At 49.7% G+C, this 20627-nt stretch overlaps 1 protein-coding gene and 1 long non-coding RNA gene across 9 annotated transcripts in view; one reads left to right on the forward strand and one right to left on the reverse strand.

The window, feature by feature from the left end:
- The window catches only part of LOC142818488 (uncharacterized), a 42905-nt gene extending 27622 nt beyond the window's left edge, over positions 1–15283 (reverse strand). Inside the window, exon 1 of the long non-coding RNA XR_012895977.1 lies at positions 15131–15283. This is a non-coding gene — a long non-coding RNA (uncharacterized LOC142818488). The remainder of the gene's footprint in view (positions 1–15130) is intronic.
- Positions 13100–20627, forward strand: part of TBX1 (T-box transcription factor 1) — a 60588-nt gene continuing 53060 nt past the window's right edge. For 2 of the 8 annotated variants that reach the window (XM_075898303.1, XM_075898297.1), the window contains exon 1: positions 18943–19338. In XM_075898303.1, coding sequence (XP_075754418.1) covers positions 19152–19338 — 187 coding nt within the window. In that variant the 5' untranslated portion in view covers positions 18943–19151. Of the gene's footprint in view, positions 13535–14223; positions 14471–18779; positions 19339–20627 lie in introns of those variants that run through there. The other 6 variants (XM_075898296.1, XM_075898298.1, XM_075898299.1 and 3 more) reach the window with 6 other exon arrangements.

The following is a 20627-nucleotide window of genomic DNA, read 5'->3' on the forward strand; positions in this document are numbered from 1 at the left end:
ATTCTTTCTGGGGCATCTAGCATGGACTACTTTAGAAAGACAGGAGACTGGGCTAGGTGGACCTTTGGTCTAACCCAGTATGGCTGTTCTTACCTTCAGCTACTGTTCTCACTATTTTTGTGTGCTCCTGGTACAGACCTTCCCCTAGCTGAAATCTGTGTCTAGACTACAGAGTTTTCTCAAAAAAGAGTGGCCTTTTTTCGAAAAAACTTCCCCTGCATCTAGACTGCTGCCACGTTCTTTCGAAAGTAAATCGAAAGAACGTGGCAGTTTTTTCGACCATGGAAAACTTAGTTTTATGAGGAATAATGCCCTTTTTTAAAAGTGCTCTTTCTAAAAAAGGTGCTATGTAATGCAAACTGTGCTTTTTCGAAAGAGAGCATCCAGACTGCCTGGGTGCTCTCTTTCAAAAAAGCAGTTTGCTGGTTGCAGTCTAGACACTTTTTCCAAAGTAAAGAGAAGGACTCATCTTCAAATTGTCCTGCTGCGTAATAGCCAGGGATACTCAGGGGAGAAGGTGCTCTCTTTTCAGAGGCTGGGGGCCTTTCCCCCTAGAGTTAATGGCTGCGCGACGAATGTTTCAGACACTTTGCCTACAAGGTAACCTTTTCTTTAGCCCGGTTCCCCGGCACCCCGCCGCTTGTCCCCGCCCCCATCCCATCTCTGCTTTCCATTTCCCTTTGACAGACCAAGAAATACCCGGGTGGGACCTGGGATCGGCCCCAGAGAATGGGCCTTCTAGTTTCAAACCAGCGTTCAGCTCCAGTCGCTGCTGGTCACTAGCAGGGTGGACGCCACCACCCCCGCCAACTAGCCCATTCCCATTCCCAGTCTCCTCCGATTACCTGCCCAGTGTCCGGCCCCAGGAGCTCTCCCCGCGTCCCACAGGTTGGCTTGTGCGGGTGATAATCCGGGGCAAACCCCGAGAGGCGTTTACACGAACAAAGGACAAATGGGAAACAGTAACCGCGACAACCTCCCCCATCAAGCCCTGGGCGAGGCGCCTCTGCGCTCTGACAGCCCGGGGTGCCAGCAGCCTGAGCAGGGCCGGGGAAGGACACCCCAGGAATGCAGGCGGATTGGAAACCAGCAGATGCTTCCGAATCATTTGCACGTGGCGTCAAGCCCGGGCACTGAGCTAGTCTGCAGAGTCGCACCTTGCAGCCAGGGCTTGGGAGGCTCAGTCCAGCCAGGCGGAGCAGGGCGAATAGGAAAAGGGCTCTCCAGCCAGGTTAGGAGTCAAACCCCTTTAGTGCCGCGGGTCGAACTGGGAGCCAGGTGTTTTCCCAGGAGCGTCTAACCTCCCCTCTCCCCCCATCATAGGGCTGCGGCCAGCCTGGAAACCCCCGCCTCCCCGTTCAAACAAGGGCGCCCGGCTCTAGCGCCGGCCCAGCACCAGAGGAGAGTCGGGTTAATAGCAAACGAAAGTCGAGTTCTTTAAAGCCAGCACCCCCTCCTTTGCCGCTCTTCCCTGGCTGGCGGAGTGAAGGGGCCTACCGAGCTCTGGCCACCCGGAGCTGGGCCCCACCCTACGCCCAATGCATACCTCCTTGGCAGCAGGTTTGGGCCCAGAGCCATCAGGGGATACGTGAGGGTCTTATTTCCCCCACCAGCCCTGCCTGGAAGGGAGCCAGCTCTGGATCTGGGACAGCTGTAGATGGAGGGGGGAGGTATTTCCTCTCCCCTCAGAAGTTAGGACAGGAGACAAGTTCGGAGAAGACAAAAATTGACCCATTCCCCACCCTTACCCCTGCCCGCGCCTGCGCCTCTCCCGGGTTTGCGGCACTAAAACCTGCGTCGCCCGGGCAGGCGGACGGAAGAAAAGTGTGGACGAGTTCAGGCGGTGGCCCTAGGGCGGTGCTGCTGAGCCGGACCTGAGGTGATAGGTCAAACTCAACTCTATACATCGCTGTCTGCACCCGAGTGCAAGGCCCTTTGGGAACCTAGCTAGCAAAGCTGGCAGCAAGAGCTGGCAGCCCTTGGCAAAGCCCTTTTCGGAGACTGGCAGGGAACAGGTTCATTGTAAGGAATCCGGCTCCACAAGCAAAGTCTTGGACGATCTGGGCTCCCCTTGGACAGATTGGCAGGGGGGCGCGGCGTGAAGGGGAGCGCGAGGCCAGGCGGTCACTGCTCCATGTTTTTCCACTTCCCCGCTTGTATTCGTATCCTGCCCACTGGCGCTGTGAAAACGCAGAACCCCAAATGAGCAGTCAGCCGCACCACGTAGGGAGGTTTAGATAATAAATACTTCGGCTTCTCTGGCTGATTTGGGAAAGGGAATGTGTCACCGCCTGCAAAATAGTCCTTTAGGCATGAATTTGTCCATCACTTAAGGGACAGTTCCTAGAAATATTTAGAGGAACAGCAAAATCGTGGCAAATTTCCCAGCATCTGTTCATCATTGAGGGATGGGGAAGAGAAAATAGAGTGTAACCGATAAGGTAGGGAAAGTGACCTCAAAACAAGACCACAAAACGGATCGACCACACAACATATTATATTGTTTAATTAATTAAATGTATCGAATTGTACACATACTACGAAGGAAGCTCTGTTCTTTGAAAAGAAAGTTGTCAATAAGTTGACCTGTTAAAAATCAGCAGCTTGTCACTCTCTCTCTCTCTCTCTCTCTCTCTCTCTCTCTCTCTCTCATACACACACACACACACACACAAACACATACACACAATTATTTACAAATCGATACATATGTCAATATGTTGGTGTGTATCCGATAACATGCCTATTGACCGCGTCTGACATACGCTCACATTAGTGTGTGTGGTTTAATGTGAAACTAGATCATCCAGACAGTTTTACAAACAGTCATTACAGATTGTGCTGTTATGTCTCAAGCCGTATTGGGAGAGAGGAAAAAGAAAGTTTAGATCAAGATAGCAGGATTTCCAGGTTTGATTGGATTCAGGACTCTATTTACTAATTAGCACTAATTAGGGAGCATCAGCAAGCGCTTTCGTGAAAGCTGACTCCAGTCTCCCCATATCCAGATAGCAATTACCACAGAGGTGCAGCAATTACTCCAGTAACTCCATTTCAAGCCCTGCAAAGTCGTACTGCTGATTTTTTCGTTCTTCCGGATCTGTTAATGGCTGATTTACAAAAGTCACCAAAAATAAGTCGTTCAGGTGTGCAAACAGCGGACGAAAAGCTCCGCACAAGCGTTAATAACCTGCTCGATGAAAAGTCAGGTTTGCGCTTCAGTTTCCTGACACGATACACTGTTATGAGTGAGTGGCTGTTTTCTCGCTAAGTCTCATTTGAATACATATAACCATCAAAGGAAAGATATTGTACGTCACACAATCAAAACAATAGTGCGTATGAAATTATGAAATGTTAAGAAATAATCAAACCCTGTTTAATTTATATAAATACACCTCTGTGTTCGGAACGGCTCCTATCTAGACAATCCTCCAATCTAATTCAATGCAACACCCATTACTGAACTGGCTTTACTTATTAGGAATCAATTAATTCCATGTAATCCTTTTCTTGTGTTACGAGTCCGGCAGATCGCGTTGATCATTTTCTAGGTATTTTCTGATGCCTATCCCGGTCCTTTCCCACGTGGATAGCTTCTGCTCTTTTCTACAGAGCCCTTAAGTAGTGGCATGGAGAACATTCCCTTCGTTTTATTCTTCTGGGTGTCTAGTTTAAATTCTGAATCAGAAGGCGAGCATTCGTGCCTACCCTGACTCCCATCTGTGAAAGAACGTGACCCTGTGTAACTGACTCGCTCCGTGCGCACTGCATTAAATGCCACCTCAGGAGCGATCTGTTACAGCGCAAATATACCTGAGGTTCGAGACCGGAGAGTTTCAGATGTTTGTGGAGGGTCGCTCCTCATGCGTGGAAGGAGATGCGGATTTTGCATGTTGCTTACAGTGACTAAACCAGGTAGGACGGGCTCAGTAACGCCAAATAATTTGGTTTCTAACTAGCTGCCCGTTTTCACACGGACCCTCTAAAGCCTCTTTTTCCCTCCATCTCTTACCGGGTTTCCTGCCTTTATCATTCTGGGCTAACCCACCAATGTTTGTAGAGTCTGGGGATTGATCGGGGCTCACTCCCTTTCGCACTGCGAGCTGGGCGGCAGGAGCCACATGCCCTGCCCCGCCATAGCCGCTACCACGTCTGAAGTGCGAACCGATCTCTATCCCCGATTCATATCCGACCTGTTCTGGTTTAAAAACAACTAAATGATTCGTTTGTTCGCGCTTACAGAGCTCGCAGCGCTCTCATCTGCCGCCACCAGACGGACAGGAACCTGGGCTGGTGTGATTATTTATAGAGCAAGCTGGCTTTTAACGTATCCTGCAGGTTTTAAAGTCTCAGAGGGGTAGCCCTGTTACTCTGTAACTAAAAAAAACCCTTAAAAATAACAACGTTCCTGTAGCACCTTAGAGACCAACAAAAATATGTGAATACTATGCGCTTTCCTGGACACAACCAACGTCTTCAGATGACAAATAACCTGCAGGTTTTGACACATGTCTCCAGGGAGCAGAATTGTCGCCGGATCAAATGTTGGGATCTTTTTCCTCATCCCGCTGACGTTCGGGACGGAAAGGTTATATTTTCAGGCAACCTACACCCAAACGAGAATTCCTGCACTGTTCAAATCCCATACACTACCCTCTTCGGGCTACTTGGAATTCGGCTTTCAATTAATAGCACTGAAAGCTTATGCATGAACGTCTGATTTTCACTCCTCACGTAGATATGAGTGTGTGTGGCTGCATACTGTTAAGCACAAAGACGCACCAAGTTTTTTATCTGATTGTCAGGACTCTGAGGACGCTTTGCACATTTTGATCTGTAAGCTGAGGAAAGCAATAAGAAAGCTGAAGCTGTTAACTCGAGTTGCTTTCCATACCGTAGTGCGAACGTACCCGCGTGTGTGCTACGAGGAAAGGAAACGATTTGGAACCAGGTGTCCCTAATAGAACGACTTAGCTCCGAAACAAAATTAATATCATATTTATATATTGTTCTATATAATGTCTTATAAATATACGAAACTGCGCGCGTAGGGGGGAAAGGGTGTCTGCAATGCTAAAGGAGCTCTCACCCAGCTCTCAGTAGGATCACTTTTCAATGTATTCTCGTTTCTCTTGGCTCCTTCTCTGTCTGGCCGGTGAGACAGGCCTTGCGTGTTTCGCTATGAATTGCCTTGTGTTCCACTAGTAAAAAACAGCCCACTGTTACTCCATTTTCCACAAACCAAACTTTGCTCCGAACAGTTTCTCTGGTCTCCCTCGAGTAGAGGGATGCTGCTACTCCGCCTTGTAAAGATGTACACACAAGGGACCCCGGCCCCTTCCAGTTCTAGTCGCCTTGGAGTCTGTGATCATGCTAATTCTCTGGGTGGGCAGACTAAACTGCCAGGCCAAACGACTGCAGGAGGAAAGGGATCTTTTAAAATGTTGAGTAACTCAAGAGTGAGGCAACTTAACTTTAAAAAATGCCAGCAGCAGTGTTTTGAAAGGACAGACCTAGGCACCGGCTTTTCCCTTGTTTTTTGCACTTAGCCCCTTGCTATATTGGTTTCCTTCCATTTCCCAATAAAATCATTTCTAAACCCAACCTTACAGCGCTTTGTAGGAGAGAATTTCCGATCCGTCTCCATGTATTTTGTTTCCCAAACAGCTTGCGCATATCCAGACTCATGACTTGATAAACTCTCTCCCCTCCGCTGCTTCACAGCAGTTATATGATTACTAGGCACTCACAAAAAATATCCCTTGCAAAAGGGTTGACTGTCTCCCCACGGGCAATAATAAATTGCTGTGGGTTCTACGGCTTTAAAGGCAAAAGCTAACTAGCCACCACATTTAGGTACCTCGACGAGAGCTGAGCGCACTGGAAAATCGGGCCCTTACTTAAGTGCGAGCCGTTGGGTGTTGTGGCGAGATTTGGGGTATTTGTTTTCGGTGGGGTGACTTTTTTAAATCGGGGCTTAAAGGGCGAAAATTTGCACTCCTCACTCTGGCCATGTAGTCAGCACAGTTACCCTTCTTCGCTGTGTTCGCTTTGAGCAGTGTGTTTTCCACACGTACCTTCAAAGGGCGCGGGGACGCGATTTCTTAAAATTAAAGTTGGCTATTTAACACCTCCCTACTGTGCAGTCACACGGGGAAGGATCTCTCTAGTACAGAGTGCCAGAGTCTCCTAAGACGTACATCACGGACTGCTGTGCGCATCTTTGTTTTTTTTATTTTTTGAAAGGTTTTTAAATATTTGTAAAGGTTTACAAACGTCCGGTCTCACAAAAATAAGTCAACAAATAAAACCTCCCTAGGGAAATGGATTTGGAAGGGAAAAGCAATTTCCCTTAAAAAAAAAGGCAAAAAAAAAAAATCTTTCCCCCACAAGCCCTCCGAACAATGGTCATTTATTTTCCAAGGAAGATGATGAAAGACATAGAATTGCCACAAAAGACCCTTAAAGGGTGGATGTTGCGTTCCCATACTGAAGCCGTTCTTAAAGAGTAGCAATAAGGATTAAGAGTTTGCGCTGCACAGAAGAGACAGAGATCCGGCCGCGAAAGCGGAGGGGTGTGGAAAGATGTACTTGTCCCAAAGCCGCCTCATTTGTTTCTTTTGCTGTTGAGCTGTGCTTTTGAAGGTGGCTAAATGAGGTCAATACACTCATGGACTGTTATGGGGGAGGGGAGAAGGAGACTGGTCTTTATCTATGAGCGGGGGCCAGCATTCTTAGCAAACACGCCACTAAAATGGGGCTTGTATATTTCCGAGCACGGCTCCTGATAATATTTCAACACCCAACATTGAAATGACTGGCTTCGGGTGGAAAGACAAGCTATCGTCTTAAAGCAGTGTGAACACAAAAGTCAAGCGTTTACACCCGCACCCCCTGTGTTTTTACTTTTCTCTTTTCATGTAATCAGAGCTGGAGAGAAGAAATCGGCGTAATTTTATGTGTCGGGGAATACGACTAGGGGACTGACAGTCCGACGTCTGACAATCCCCAGGTGGGTACCCTTTGAGTTGCTATCTATAGAAAATGCGTCTCGTAGCACAGTCCAATAAAAAAAATCCCCATAGCAAAAAAAAAAAAAAAAAAAAAAAAAAAAAAGACGATAGGGACCCAGCAAGTGTCCTTCGAAGGAACAAGCCCGTCATCCTTCGGATCTTGCTACACTGCTTACTACAAAGGGCCACGGAATATTGGAACAAAAAGGCATTAGCCACCACACGAAAAGCTCCTGATGGGAAAAAAAATATGTTATTAAATTCAGGTCGTCTCTTTGCTTTTGAGTGGCAGAACAGCCCAGGCTAGGAAGGGCTGAGGTGTGATCATATGTGAAGTCCAGGCAACACAAATTATCAGGGATATGGAGCCGCTGCCACAGGAGAAGAGATTGGTAAAACTGGGGCTTTTCAGCTTGGAAAATATACCAGCAACGGGGGTATGATAGAAGACTATAAAATTCTGAGTGAGGAAGAGAAAGTTGAATAAGGAAAATTATGTACTTGTTCCCATAACATAAGAAGTAGGGGTCACCAAATAAAATCACGTTTTAAAACAAACAAAGGGAAGTATTTCTACACCCAGGCACTGGGACAACCTGTGCAACGCCTTGCCAAGGAGTATTGTGAAGGCCAACGCTTTAACAGGGTTCAAAAAAGAGCTAGATAAATTCATGGAGAACAGATCCATCTATGGAGACTAGCCAGGATGACCAAGGATGGTGTCCCTAGTCTGTTTGTCTAGAGCTGGGAATGGGCCACTGTGTATGGATCACTTGATGATTCCCTGTTCTATTCATTGCCTCTGAGAGCACCTGGCATTGGCCACTGTCGGCAGACAGGATACTGGGCTAGATGGACCTTTGGTCTGGCCCAGTATGGCCGTTCTCATGTTGTATTCAGGGCTCCTAGCCGAATAATCCTGAACAGTTAAAGCCGGGAGGAGGGATGCGTAATGGGATGAAAGCACAAGGCTGGAAGCCACAGCATTAGGCTTCTCTGTCTCCATCTGCCATCAATTCGTGAAGCGAAGATAGTCCCTTCAGCTGTACGCCTCGGTTTATCCCCTCGTGTAAATAGGGGAGGACTATTGCTCCGCCGCGGAGCATCCACATTCACTCACTGGCTCCTAGCGCGCTGGGGAAGTGCAGAAGGATAATTATCAGTTGCGGTCATTGTTCCCCCACCCCAGAGCTGAGCGCGGTTTGCTACCTCCACCCAAACTTGGGATTGCCACATTCCCGCAGCACTAGCAAGAAGTGGGGATAGGTGGGTGATTAGCGCTGGGTACACTAATAACACGCGCCCCTGCTGTCTGCATTCTGGTCGGGTGCACGGCATTTCCCCCCGGCGGAGTCCCGCTGGGTTTCAACAGCCCGGGGCTGAGTGTTTGTGATAGGCATAGGGAGAATGGAAGCAGGTGTGGGATTCAGGGTGAGACGCTGATTTCTGATTCTCCGTTGGTTCTGTTGCGCTGTCTTGGAAGCCCGGCTGGTCCCACCTTCGCTCTCTTTCCATCTGGTCGGACCAGACAGAGGCTCATCACCGATCAGGATCATGGTGCCAGCTCTGCACCACCACCTTCCCAATTCCTTCTTTGTCTTTCTCATGCTAGTTATTCTCAATGGCTCACTTTGTGCTGGTACCCCACTATCAGTTCTATCAAGGCTCCGCAGGAAACCCAAGCGTCAATGAATCATTCTTGAAGGTAGACACGTGAAAGGCTGGTCGGGGAGTGTTGATTAACACTATTACAACAGCAGAGGGGATAAACAAACGCTTACTAAAAGGGCACATTAACTGTCGCAGATCGCGTGTGGCCCCACACCTGAACTAGGAAACAACTAAGCTGAATGAGGCTTTTCATTTGTGAGGTGCAATTAACAAACGGATAAAACAAATAAGGGTTAACACGACATTGACTCCAACGCGAGACAGAATATGCCGGGTGCTCAGCCGCGTATTTAATAGATTAAAATACTCCTAAGTGGAAACAAAAAGAGCAAACTGTACGATAAAAGGTATTGGACGTATTTGTGGCGATTTATTACACGCCGTCTGAGCATTCCAAGCGCAAAGATTCACAGAGAGAAATAACCCTAAGAGATCTCGCCGTGCAAACAGTTTTCACTCCTAAGGTTCTTTGGGGACTAGCGTCAATGGGTATGCAGATTTTCAGGGCCTAAATTGCTGCAAATATAACTAGCGAAGGAAAACGATCGTGAAACAGATAAAGAATGGAAGCAAGTGATTGTTTAAAAGCCCTTTGCATTATGAACAAGAAGCGCCAGGAATTCTCCGTAACTGTGACGTTAGAAATCTTTCGAAGTGGCATGTTTCCTAACTCTCCTGAGTTCGCAAAAGCACTAGCCCGGCTAATTAGAAAGCAAGCTTCCCGCGGGCGGCGCAGGGACACTGCTGGGCACATTAGGCAGCATCGTTTCAGAGAGGACCTATTTCTGTGGGTCGCGGGCTGTTTTTACATAAAATGTAAAGGGAACTAGCCCGCCGTTTGGGGTGAGATGTTGCGGAATCTGTCATTCCTTCTATTTAAAATAGGCATTGTGTGCAGATGGGCTTCAGCGCAGCAAGACTGAGCTTAGCAGGGGCGAGTGCATTGAGAAATTACATCAGCGCATTATAAACAACAGATTTTATTCATTTGCTCCCCAGCCAAGCCGTTCAAATTCCGGGTGTGTTGTCTTTAGATGCTTGGCAAGAGGCGGCTTCCTAAGGGTTTCGGCTGCAGGTTGTGCGGCCAGTCGTGAATCCTACGAAGAAGTCCTCGACAAAAATGACGACTGGTAGGAAATAGTGATTTCTGGGAGAAGCGTTAGAGGCACCAGACATTACATTAGATTTGCACTCGCCGGTCTGAAATATATGCTGCGCTTTACTGGAATCGGGCAATTTCAAATACAGTCCAGGATTTAAAGGAAAATCTTTTGTTCCACTGGCTGTCGGTGTCAAAGCGACCGATCAGCTCACAGAACTTCACTCAGCTTATTGAAAATCCTCTTCTGCTCTTTAGCAAAGAGACCTCTCTGTGATAGTAATGGGGAGCCAACTCTTCATTGCAAACGACGCTCTTCTGAAACATAAGTTCTGCGCCCTACGAATTTCTCCAACGCAAACAGGGCAGGGGTCTGCGCGCAGGCTGTCTGCAACCAAACTGAGCTTTCCCCAAGCAGAATAGCCGGGCAGAGGCGATTCTGCTCCCACGAAAGTCGGTGCGAGTTACGAAACCGACTTAATGAAAGCAGGACAAAGGAGGGCCCCTCTCCCCGCGCATCGCCTTCCTAACAACACGCGTGGGTGTTGGAGCAAGTGGGACTCGAAAGTCAGTTACAAGGGAGCGAAATCTCCAATCGAAGACGTGACAAAGAAAGTGTGTTTGTTTTAAAGTGAGGAGCGATTTGTCAATATCCTAAGGAGCTCTCAGACGGGCTTTATGATCAGGAACCCTGAGAGAGCTACAGCTAGATGTTTATCTACCTTTCTGGGAGAAGATTATTGAGTAGACGAAACATCTTATTTTTAATGTGTCACAGGAATGCATTAGGTATCTTACACAATGAAAAATTAAACAGGCCGCCGATTAAATGACTAGCTCCGACAGAAACCTCTGAAAGCCAAAGAAGTCGGCTAGTCAAAGTGCAATTTATTCCAAAGCCCTTGTGCACTCGAGATCCTGTTTACGTCTGTGTGTTTAAAAAGGCTTTTGAATGGTGTTTTCTGTTGGTTCCCAAAGGCTCGCCGAACATACAGTACTCTAGGAATATCGAATCACAGAAAATACACACTGCTCCTGAGTGTGCTCGGGCAGGATGAAAGGGGGAGAGGGGGTCCATGCACGGTCACGTGACACTAAAGTCTCTCCTCGCCCCCTTCTTAAAATGATGGGCAAATAATTCCGATAAAACTCTCCCCTTTATCAGAAAGAACTCGTATCTTTTACTGAGAGAGAAAACCAAGCCTTGAATAGCTGGGCTCGCCGTGTCTAGTTTGTAATAACCCACGATCAGGACTGCTTGGAATTTTGCAAAACCAAAAATACCGTAGATATGCTGAGCAGAATTATCGGTGTTAATCGTTCGTGGCACTTAATAAAGTTTTCAAGTATTATTATTGATTTTTAAACTCATGTGTGTGAATTATATTATGAAATACGCGTGATATGTAGAATAATGCTATATGCAGACAAGTGTGTGGTGTGCTGTATATAATGTAATATATACATAAAACATACAGAGATGAATAGCATACCTGTACATGTATATGTAAAAGAATAATAATACGGATTGTCCCAACTGAGGACAAGTGATAGGAGGGCCCTTTGCAATGGTCCTGGACCGAAGATGACTAAGGGGGAGGCCAAAGACGTAGGTTCATGGATGTCAGGAGACCTTAGTGAAACCAGTCTGCACAATAGACGAGCTTTGGAAGAAGATTAGAAAAGTCACGGACCCCGAATACAGAAGTGACAGGAAAGAAGACGCTTGTGTGCAATGCGCCTACATATACATACAAGCGACGATTTATCTCTAACCCAATTTTAGAGCCGAAGGCACTAACATACACATTTTATTTTGCGAGTGTAATTTGAATACCCCTACTTGTACGCAGCGTAAGGCTACAAGGAATCCCTTTTCTTTGGAAACTGTCAAATCTAGCTAAGCCCCATTTTCTCCAGCTCTCCCAGAGCTGGGGTTACCCAGTGTGGCTCTCCCCATCTCTCCCCCTCCCCTTTTCAGACAGTCAACACTTCAAGCACAACTCCAACAGTCAAGTGAGTCAAACCCTGAGCGTGCAAACGCCTCTCACATGGTTCTGTGCAGATTTCCTGAAATGGGAAAGTGGCATTTCAGCGGGCAGGGGATTGATTTCACGCAGCAACTGTATGTTGTACAAATAAAGTGAGGGCCAGGGGCTAATTGTTTAAAGACACAGAGGACACCTCCTGTCCTCTGGGGGATGGGTGTTATGTCGGATTCTCTCTTCTTTTAAAAAAACCCCGTTTTTAAGAACGCATAAAGCCTCCTGTTGTTACTGTCAGCCCTTTTTCAAACCGCACGTTTGTATGCTTGCTGCAAACATCGGCCCCCGCGTATTTATTCGTTATTCTTCAAAACCTCTCGGTCTGTTCTGAAGGAGCTGAAGCCCAGCGCCAGTTCTGCGCAGCAGCTGTCAGAATAGAATGATCTCTGCAGTTCGGTGGGTCTGAGTCCAGATTACAAGCCAATGTCTCAGGCACTAGTCCTGCAACCTGCGGCCTCAGCTTGTCTGGGGTCTCTCCTGTCCTCCAGCACCTTGGCTCAGCTGTAGCAGCTCCCACGTGGTGCTACATCTTCCTCTGGAGCGGCTAGGAGATGGCTCTTTGCGCGTCGCCGGTGATGTATAGGAAGGAGCAGCTCGAACTTGACCCAAGAACGAGTTTTAAAGGGCCGCACACCCAGACAAGCCTAGTGTTCCACCGACGGCTTTCTTTGCTGATGAGTGAGAGGCAAAGAGGAAAAGGAAAAGGGGGTGGAAAGAGCAAAGGAGTCTGGAAATAGAGGCTGAGGGGGGAAGAGGAGATGGGGCAAAGGAGGGAAGGGAAAGACACAAGTGGAGATTAACAGTAGGGAGCGGGCTAAGAAGTGCTTGGTAAACAACAATGGGATTTGCGAGACCTGGGCACTTTGCTCAGTCAGCACCGCCGGACTCCCCCGCAGAGCCGCGCGCCCCATGTATTGAGCTCCGGGCGCTGCTTTGGGGCTGACTCAGCCCCGCGAGGCTGTCCGAATGGGCCCCGGAGCGGAGTAATTCCTGTAGGCCTCCCTCCCCAGCAACTACAGCCACCTCCTTCCATCCCTGTGCAGAAATGTGTGTGTGTGGAGGGGGGGGGGTCGCGCGCCTTGGCTCCCATCGCCCAGGCAGAGGCGTGCGGGCCAGGCAGGCGTGACACTGGGAGCGCAGCTAGCGGGGCAGGCGGAGAGCACCTGGCTGCGGAGCTGAGAGGCGCCAGAGGAGCAGCCAACAGGAAGCGCAGGGGCTGGGGGGAGGGGAGAGGCCCTTTCAAAGGTTACCGTGCTCAGGACAGTCAGCCGAGGCGCTCGCTCGCCTCCCTTCACTGACAGGACTCTGGGCAGGGGACGCCAGTGAAGCTGCGCAGGGCAGCCAGTGCTGCTCGCTACGGCTCCGCTGTCCCTTCTGCGCCTGGGAGGGACAGGGGGAGGGGGGGGAAGTGCGAGCGCCTGGAGAGGAGCGGGGCTATATAGCCCCACTCCCCTGGGGGACGAGGGGCAGGCGTGTGGCAAGCTCACAGCCTCTCACCGCGGGGTTTGGCCGAGGCTGCTCACACGGAAACTTCTCTCTGCGGCTTAGGACAATGGGCACAAAACACTCCTGCGACTCCCTCGTCCAGAAGGTTTGAGGAGACCGTCCCAATAGCCCCCCCCCCCATCACGGGGGCTCCGACCCTGCATTCGCCTCGTTGCCGAAGCAGCTGCTGCGAATGCTGGCCCTTTGCGACCAGTGTTGTAAGTAGTCCTTTCGCTATGCACAAGTCTTCCTCGTGAGGCGGTATTAACTCTTTCCGCAAGAGGGAGGGGGAGAAAGACCCTCGGGCATTGTATTTTTCATGGGTGAGACTTGGGGGGACGTGAGAGGAGCGCGCGGAAATGCAAAGGAAAATAACTGGTGCTGCTTTTAACTTATTTCCCGCCTCCCTTTGCAGGCGTGTAAAGCGGGACACCTTGAGACGCGATATCGATTGCTGTATAGTTAATAACGAACACTTTTTCCTGCCTAGGGATCGTGAGATTGTTCGAAATAATCCTTTTTAGGGCGTCCGGTAAAGGGCGGAGGGGAGACCGGGAGCACGGGGACACTCAAGTTGTGAGTTGTTAGCTGATGGAGTTGTAACGGTGATATCTGAATTGGCAGGGAAATGGTTAACCGCGAGTGGACATTTCAGGGACAATTACCTGGTTCAAGAGAGGCAAACAAGTGGGGTGGAGGAGGTATGCCATGTGAACCGGCTGATACCATCCTATGCAGGATACAAACTCATTTGTTGCTCATTAGATGCCTGGCACTCCGGGGCCAGAAACAGGTAAAATAAGATCTGGCGGCGTCCTCCGCCCCATGCATTAGGCAATCCATGACTTTTGCAAAAGGGAAAGCGAGCCAAAGTATTGTTTAAGAGACTCGGATTGTTTGTGCCTTTTGTCCGCTCTCCGAGCTAGCTAAGGAGACCCGGCGCCAGGCGTTCCCCAGTTCTGGTGTTACCTTTGAAATTAAATAAATGAAAATACCTTGCAATGGCCAATCTGGGCTCCAACGCTTGGTTGCGGGATTGCACAGTCGGCACTAGTGGTAGGGGCAGGAAAGCGTTCCCAACAGTCAGAGGAACTCCAGGCAGCCGCAGCAGCAACCAGGGGAGAAAGCTGCGCAGGTAACTCCGAGCCGCCCAGGTAGGTGCAGCTGAGACTAGACTAACTAGCCGCCTTCAAGTTTCTACGCAACTTTTGCGCTCTCAGTGTGCGGAATATTGGGCTCTGGAAAACTGAAACGCTCGCTCTAGCCGGACACTGCCCAGCTTCCCCCTCGCTTGTTTGCCGACAGCTGCGTTCGCTTCACGCTGCACAAACCCCTCTGCCGTTGTGTGCATCTGTCGCAGAGCGTATTCTCGCAGCAGGTAGCTCCCAGCAGCTAGGGGCTGGAAAGCCATGTGGGGAGGAAGCGGAATTCTGTACAATGCAAACGCTCGCGGGCCAAGCCGAGCTCGGAAACGGCACAGGGCGAGGGTGATTTTATCTTTCCATCCTTCCCTCTCACCCTCTGCCCTCTTCTAATCGCGCGGTTTGCCGCAGGGTCCGATCCCCGGCCCTGTCAAATCTCCCGTCCCTTCTCCCCGCGCCCTACAAAGGCGGACCCTCAAAACTCAGTCGCTCAGCGGGGGAAGCTCCATTCTGCAGTCCCGCAACAAACGCGACGACCGAAAGCTGGGCGCCTCTAAAAGGAACTGGAGGGGCTGAGCCAAAGCCCGCGGGGCCAGGAAGAAATCACCAAAGCGAGATTTTAACATACCCCCTCCCTCCCCGCGGAGACACAGTGGCTTTTGCCTTACCCACCTGGAAGGGGGGTCGCAGGTATCCTTTGGATAAATCTGGTGGGGATCTCTTCTCACGGAACTGCAAGTCCAACGAAAGAGCCAACGCTGGCTCCTTGCATCTTTCCTTCAGTTTGGCTCCTGCAGGAAAGGCCTCTCCTCGTCCCACCCCAGCCGCTCCTAGCTAGGCCCCTCTTGTCTGTAAGCCCCGGGAAAGTCCTTGGTTTGGGAGCTTTGTAGCAGCGGCTCCGTGAGACACATGAAGCACGAACGCATCACCTGTCATTCCTCAGTCCAGGCTCCAGCCCCTGACCTGCAGTTAAGGCTCCCTCTCAACCAGGCCAGAGGCCTGCTCTCTGCAGGCCCTAGTGAGGCCGAAAAGAATGGCAGGGACTCTGCAATGTTCTTGGCAGCGTCTTCCCTCCACAGCCCCGGAAAAGCTGGGGGGCCGAGATAAGCTATTAGGGCATGGGCATTTTCCCCTGAGATCTCACACCTCAGCCCTGCAGGCCATGCGGGGGGCTCGCTCTGTATAGCTAAGGGCCGGTTCTCTTATCTTGCGAATTCCCTAGTTCCCCAGTAAAAGGCGGACAATCCCTTAAGGGTCACCTTCGGCCCTAAGCCTCATCGGCGGTTTCCGCCGGACAGAACCTGAAGGCTTTCGGTGGCAGGTCAGAGGAGGCCGAGTGGAAAGTCTGAGGGGCGCGTGTCGCTGTCCAGTTCTGTCACTGTTCTTTACCCGGCCGCTGGGAAATTGTCCCGGGAGCTCTGTTATTTGGATCTAGACACTCGGGTTTATGTAGGGACATGTGGAGGGTGAACTCGGGAACGTTTCGCTTGCCACAAGCCCATGCATTGCGGTTGGCAAGTAGCCGGCCCGAGTGAAAGTATCCCACTTGCAGAGAGGTTTATGACTCCTTAACCTCCAGGGCATTGCTAAACACAGAGGCTTTCTCCTCCATTTCTTATGGTGTTTTATTACTTCCTGGGGCAGTGCGGATTTCAGGGTAATCCGGTGCAAACGGCTGGCAAGTAACGGAGGTAGCTTGCTCCTGTGTGTAGACGCGGCGTGCCTGGTTGAGTAGCTGTTCATTTCACACGGAGTTTTAGGGCTCATCCGTATTAGGGCATTTTCAGTGGAGTGGAAGGGGAAAAGAGCTGTGTTCTGTAAATCGCCTACTAGCAATTGGCATCTTCTCTGAAAATTCCTCTCTCCCCACGACCATCGGCTGATTATTTTAAAGCGAAAAGTTTCTTAGAAAACCTGCGACTGAAATAGTTTACAAGACGGGGGTTTACAAGACGCCGCCAGTTTCTAAGTGAAACCTCTTTAGGCAAAGCTTCCACCGGCATAGTAAAACGTCCGACTAAGCGGAGTTGGACCCAGTCCTTAGAGTGCATAAAACAGAGCGCTCTGAAATTAGATTACACAAAGTAAGAGAGAAGATTGCTAGGAAACAGAGTGGTGTCAGGATCCTTTCTGTAAAGTTCAGAGAAGTTTATAATGCGAGAGGGCGAAATCCTAATAAGTAGACCTTACGTTAGCGCAAATATCAGAGACATCGAAGTAGACAAATAAGAGAGGAAAAGATAGAGATAAAAGGCAACATTACGGCCCTGTGAATTGCTTTTTCTTTAAAAAAAAACACAGCTGGGTAATAGGATTTGGCGGATTTTTTGTTTCTGGGTTTGGGTTTTTTTCCCCCCTCGCACCTGGGAGATATTTTTCACTTAGCGATTTTTCGTCTGGGTCATAAAATGGGATGCCTGTAAATTCAGCTCCATTAAAATGGACCTTTAACGGGGACGGAATAGGTTTCTAGGCAATGTTTTCCCCTCCACCCCATCTAATTGGAATCCTGTTAGAACAAACAGTCTAGGAAGATTTTTTTTTTCGTTGTCACCCCCAAAGATTTTACTGTCGGCGTTTTTAAGGTAATTTTCAGAAAAATCTGTGCAGATAATCTCCAAAAGATACAAGGAGTGTCGCGTGTTCTTTCCTCTCTCCCTGGCTCAGTTATTAGCCTGGGACTGATAAACTGCGGGTTGAAATAAAAAGTACATTAATAATACTTAATACAACATAATGCCTCATGCCTTTAACGGGAAACCAGAGGGCAAATGTGTGCCAGGATTCTAGACTTCTCTCTGCTCCTACTCTACCACATCCAAATATAATATTCCAATAGGAGACTCCAGCCCCGCAGGCTATATGCAGGGCGATTATTGGTAAACCCAGTCCACCACTAGCGCTTCCTCTATATTGGTGGGGCTATGCCTTCTCTACTGAGTCTCTGCATCTTCCAGTTACACTGCTGGGGCGATCATTCAGAAGGCGTGAAGATTTGGGGGATGTTGTTTTGGGGGCTATGAAAGAGGGCTTTGTGACTTTCAGCATTGCGCCCCGGGGTCTCATTTGGGGCTCGCCTCTGGAAGCAACAGGACAGGACTTCGGTTGCTGTCATCAATTTGCAGCCAGAGGTGCGCTGTTGACGCTTTCGTGTCCAATGCTCTCTAATGAGGGGTGTGTTTGTGGAGGAGACAGCTAAGTAAGTTTTGTTTTCCTGGCGTTATCCTATGGGCTGATATAGTTGGAGTGAGGATCACATTGCACATATGTTGTGTCTGTTATAGCAATGAAAGGCGACACTGTCTCCCAGCTTGGCCTTACAACGTTGCATTTGCTAGAGGTGAAACCCTTTCAAGGATAACTTTGCACGTGACTGCCAATTAAGCAAATGTATCTATCTGGCTATCTAAATCAATAGTATGAATAAATTCGAAGATCATTGTATTATGGAGTTATCTGTTTGTAAAGTCCTGTTTTAACTACGGCTTCTTTCCCCTCTGACAGGCTCTCCTTATAAAAAAATCAAGCTGGTACCGTGGTACATGAGGCAGGTCCATCGCACAACCATTTTTTCAAAATGTTAAAATATGTCTCAACCAAGTTTTTAAATCAACACATTATATGTTAAAGAACCACCCACAATCGCACGTTTGTTTCTGCGTGGCGGAGGGGAAATGAAATAAAACACAGATAAAGGCGAGGATTATTTATTAGTCTTGATCATTATTAATAATGATAATATAGTGTGTACTACACTTACAGCTTGATAAGACTCGCCGGGTTGGCGAGGCGATTTTGGTTTTGGTGGGAGGGGGTTCGCTGTTGTTTGTTTTTTGCAACCCATAAGAAAGCTGCTGCTCATTATGAACTGTTGCTGCGTGTAGTATTGTTGTTATGCAAAAGGCTGCCCGTCCGTACTGGAGTGTGCCCGCGGACAATGATCATAATGAACACAACAGGGAGGAAGAAGTTCCGAATTGTTCTTGCCCCGGTTATGAGGAGCCTGCTGGAGCAAGCAGAGTGTCAAACCTCCCCTCGGTGGGGCCGATTAGCTGCTCTATTAGTGAGCGGAGGGGGGACCGCTCTACCGGACATCCGCAGTGACGTTCCGCTTTTCTTCTTTCCCCCTGCTCCCTCCAGACTGGGCGTCGTGATTGACAGGGGTCCATTTAAATACAACCTGCCCCTACCCCACCCCGCCGCGTGCGCGCAGCCTTGTCTCCCAGCCAGTGCCGGGCAGGCGGGGATCCCTCCCAAGCCTTTTGACAGACTACCCCGCCGCCGCTCCTCCAGGCCAGTGCACCAGGCTTTCATGTGACATCAGCCAGCCACTGCCTGGGGGAGGGCGCCTTTAAGAGAGCCACTTTCCCTGCCGCGAGCAGGAGGGGGAGGAAGAGAGGCGAGAAATAAATCAATAAATCTCCGAGGGGAAAGCGGGGAGAAGCTGCGGGACGCAGCAGATTTCGCCCCGGAGCCGCGCCTCGGCGGGGCCCGATCCGCCTCTGCTGCAGCAGGGACTCGGAGCGCAGAAGGGGGCCGCCCAGAGCACTTCCTCCGGCTTCCTTCCTTGGCCCCCCCTTGGAGGCGGCGCAGCGAGCTTGGCGGCGCACGGTGCCTGGCTGGATGGTGTGGTAGCGGGGGGAGCCTTTGGCGAGGCCAGAGGGTGGGGGAGGCTGCTGCATCGGTCTCCCCTATGGACGAGAACAGCCCTCTGTCTCCCAAGGCAAATGCTTTCAGTATCGCCTCTCTGATTTCAGTCGCCGCCGAACACGCAGGGAAGGCAGCGCTGCAGGAGCCCAGCTGTGGCCTTCGCAAGCACTTCAGCTCCGGCTCCCACCCCCAGAGGATGCATTTCAGCACCGTCACCAGAGACATGGAAGGTAAGTGCAGCCCGGACCTCGGGGCAGGACCAATTCACCTTGCGCCTGGGGCAGTGCGTATCAGAGCCCGAGAGCTTAGAAGTCAAAGCCCCACTGGAGCGGGATGGAGCAAATGTTGGGGGTACAGTATTCTCGAGGAATTGCTTCTCAGCGGTTGTACCGGGCTTTTGTTTGTCATGGCAATGGGGAAAGGTGGTTGTGCAGGAATTCCCTGCCACGGTTGCGTTAAAACCTTCACAAAATATTACAGCCGGTACAGGAAAGTGCATAACTGGGGGGTAAGCAGCAATTCCTCGTGACTGCAGGGACCAGCCCTGCACTATACAGAGTAAATCATAATCTCAACACAAGGAAAATACCGAGAGAAACAGAGGGGAAAAGCTCCGAGGCCTTGTCAAAGATCTCGGTTGTTTTAATGGAGTTTTGAAGGCGAAGAGATTTTATCAGACAACCCAGAGAGCGGGTGTGTGAAAGCAACAGACCCGCAATTAAAACAAGGTTGTGCCCATAGAGCAGTTCTTCAGAACGATCGTGTCACCCTCCTCTTTTAAAATGATATTTCCTCCCGCGCTTGCTTTTTAAAAACACAACGCTCTCAGTGTGGGATCGTTCTGTGCTCCCAATGGCTCGCGAAACTGTTCGTTTTACCCAGCTCCATTTAGACCAGTGGGTTTCAGCTCCTATTCCGCAGACTCCTGGCGGTTCTCAGACAATGGTCTAAGATTTCCAAAGGGGTTTGCATCTCTTGTCCAAATGGCTCAGAGATCAGCAAACGAAAAGGGGGTAAAAATCACCCTCGATTGACAGGCCACTGACGCATCCTCTAGAAATCCTCTTGCTTTTTCAACTGTAAATAGGTTGACTGGGCTTTTTTTTTTTTTTAAATCCTCCTTGTGAATGTGTCTAGGGGAGGATACTAACCAACGAAACACACATCCAGAGAGACCAGAGTGCCCCAAAAAGTATTTCAGCCCAGCTGCAGATTATGCAAAGCAAATAATGTTGTATGGACAATTCCCCAAGCCGGGACTAGCAGTTGTGCAGACACTCTCCACTGGCCTGGATTTGCTTTATTCCAGTGTCTGTTGGCTGGGGGATGGATGGAGATGGCCGCACTGGGCGCCTGTAGCCTGTTTACTAGTGGAGGGTCCTGTGGACGATGCCTATTTTTTTTCTTTGGCTCGGGACTAAAAAATGGGTGTCAGGCGGGCTGTTCCAAAGGCTCACTCCTCTGTCAATCAGCTCGTCGGGGCTCCCGTCCCTAGGCGAGGAAAGCCTCATTACCTGCG

Source organism: Pelodiscus sinensis, chromosome 15 (assembly GCF_049634645.1).
Source record: "Pelodiscus sinensis isolate JC-2024 chromosome 15, ASM4963464v1, whole genome shotgun sequence".
NCBI classification, from domain to species: Eukaryota; Metazoa; Chordata; order Testudines; family Trionychidae; genus Pelodiscus; species Pelodiscus sinensis.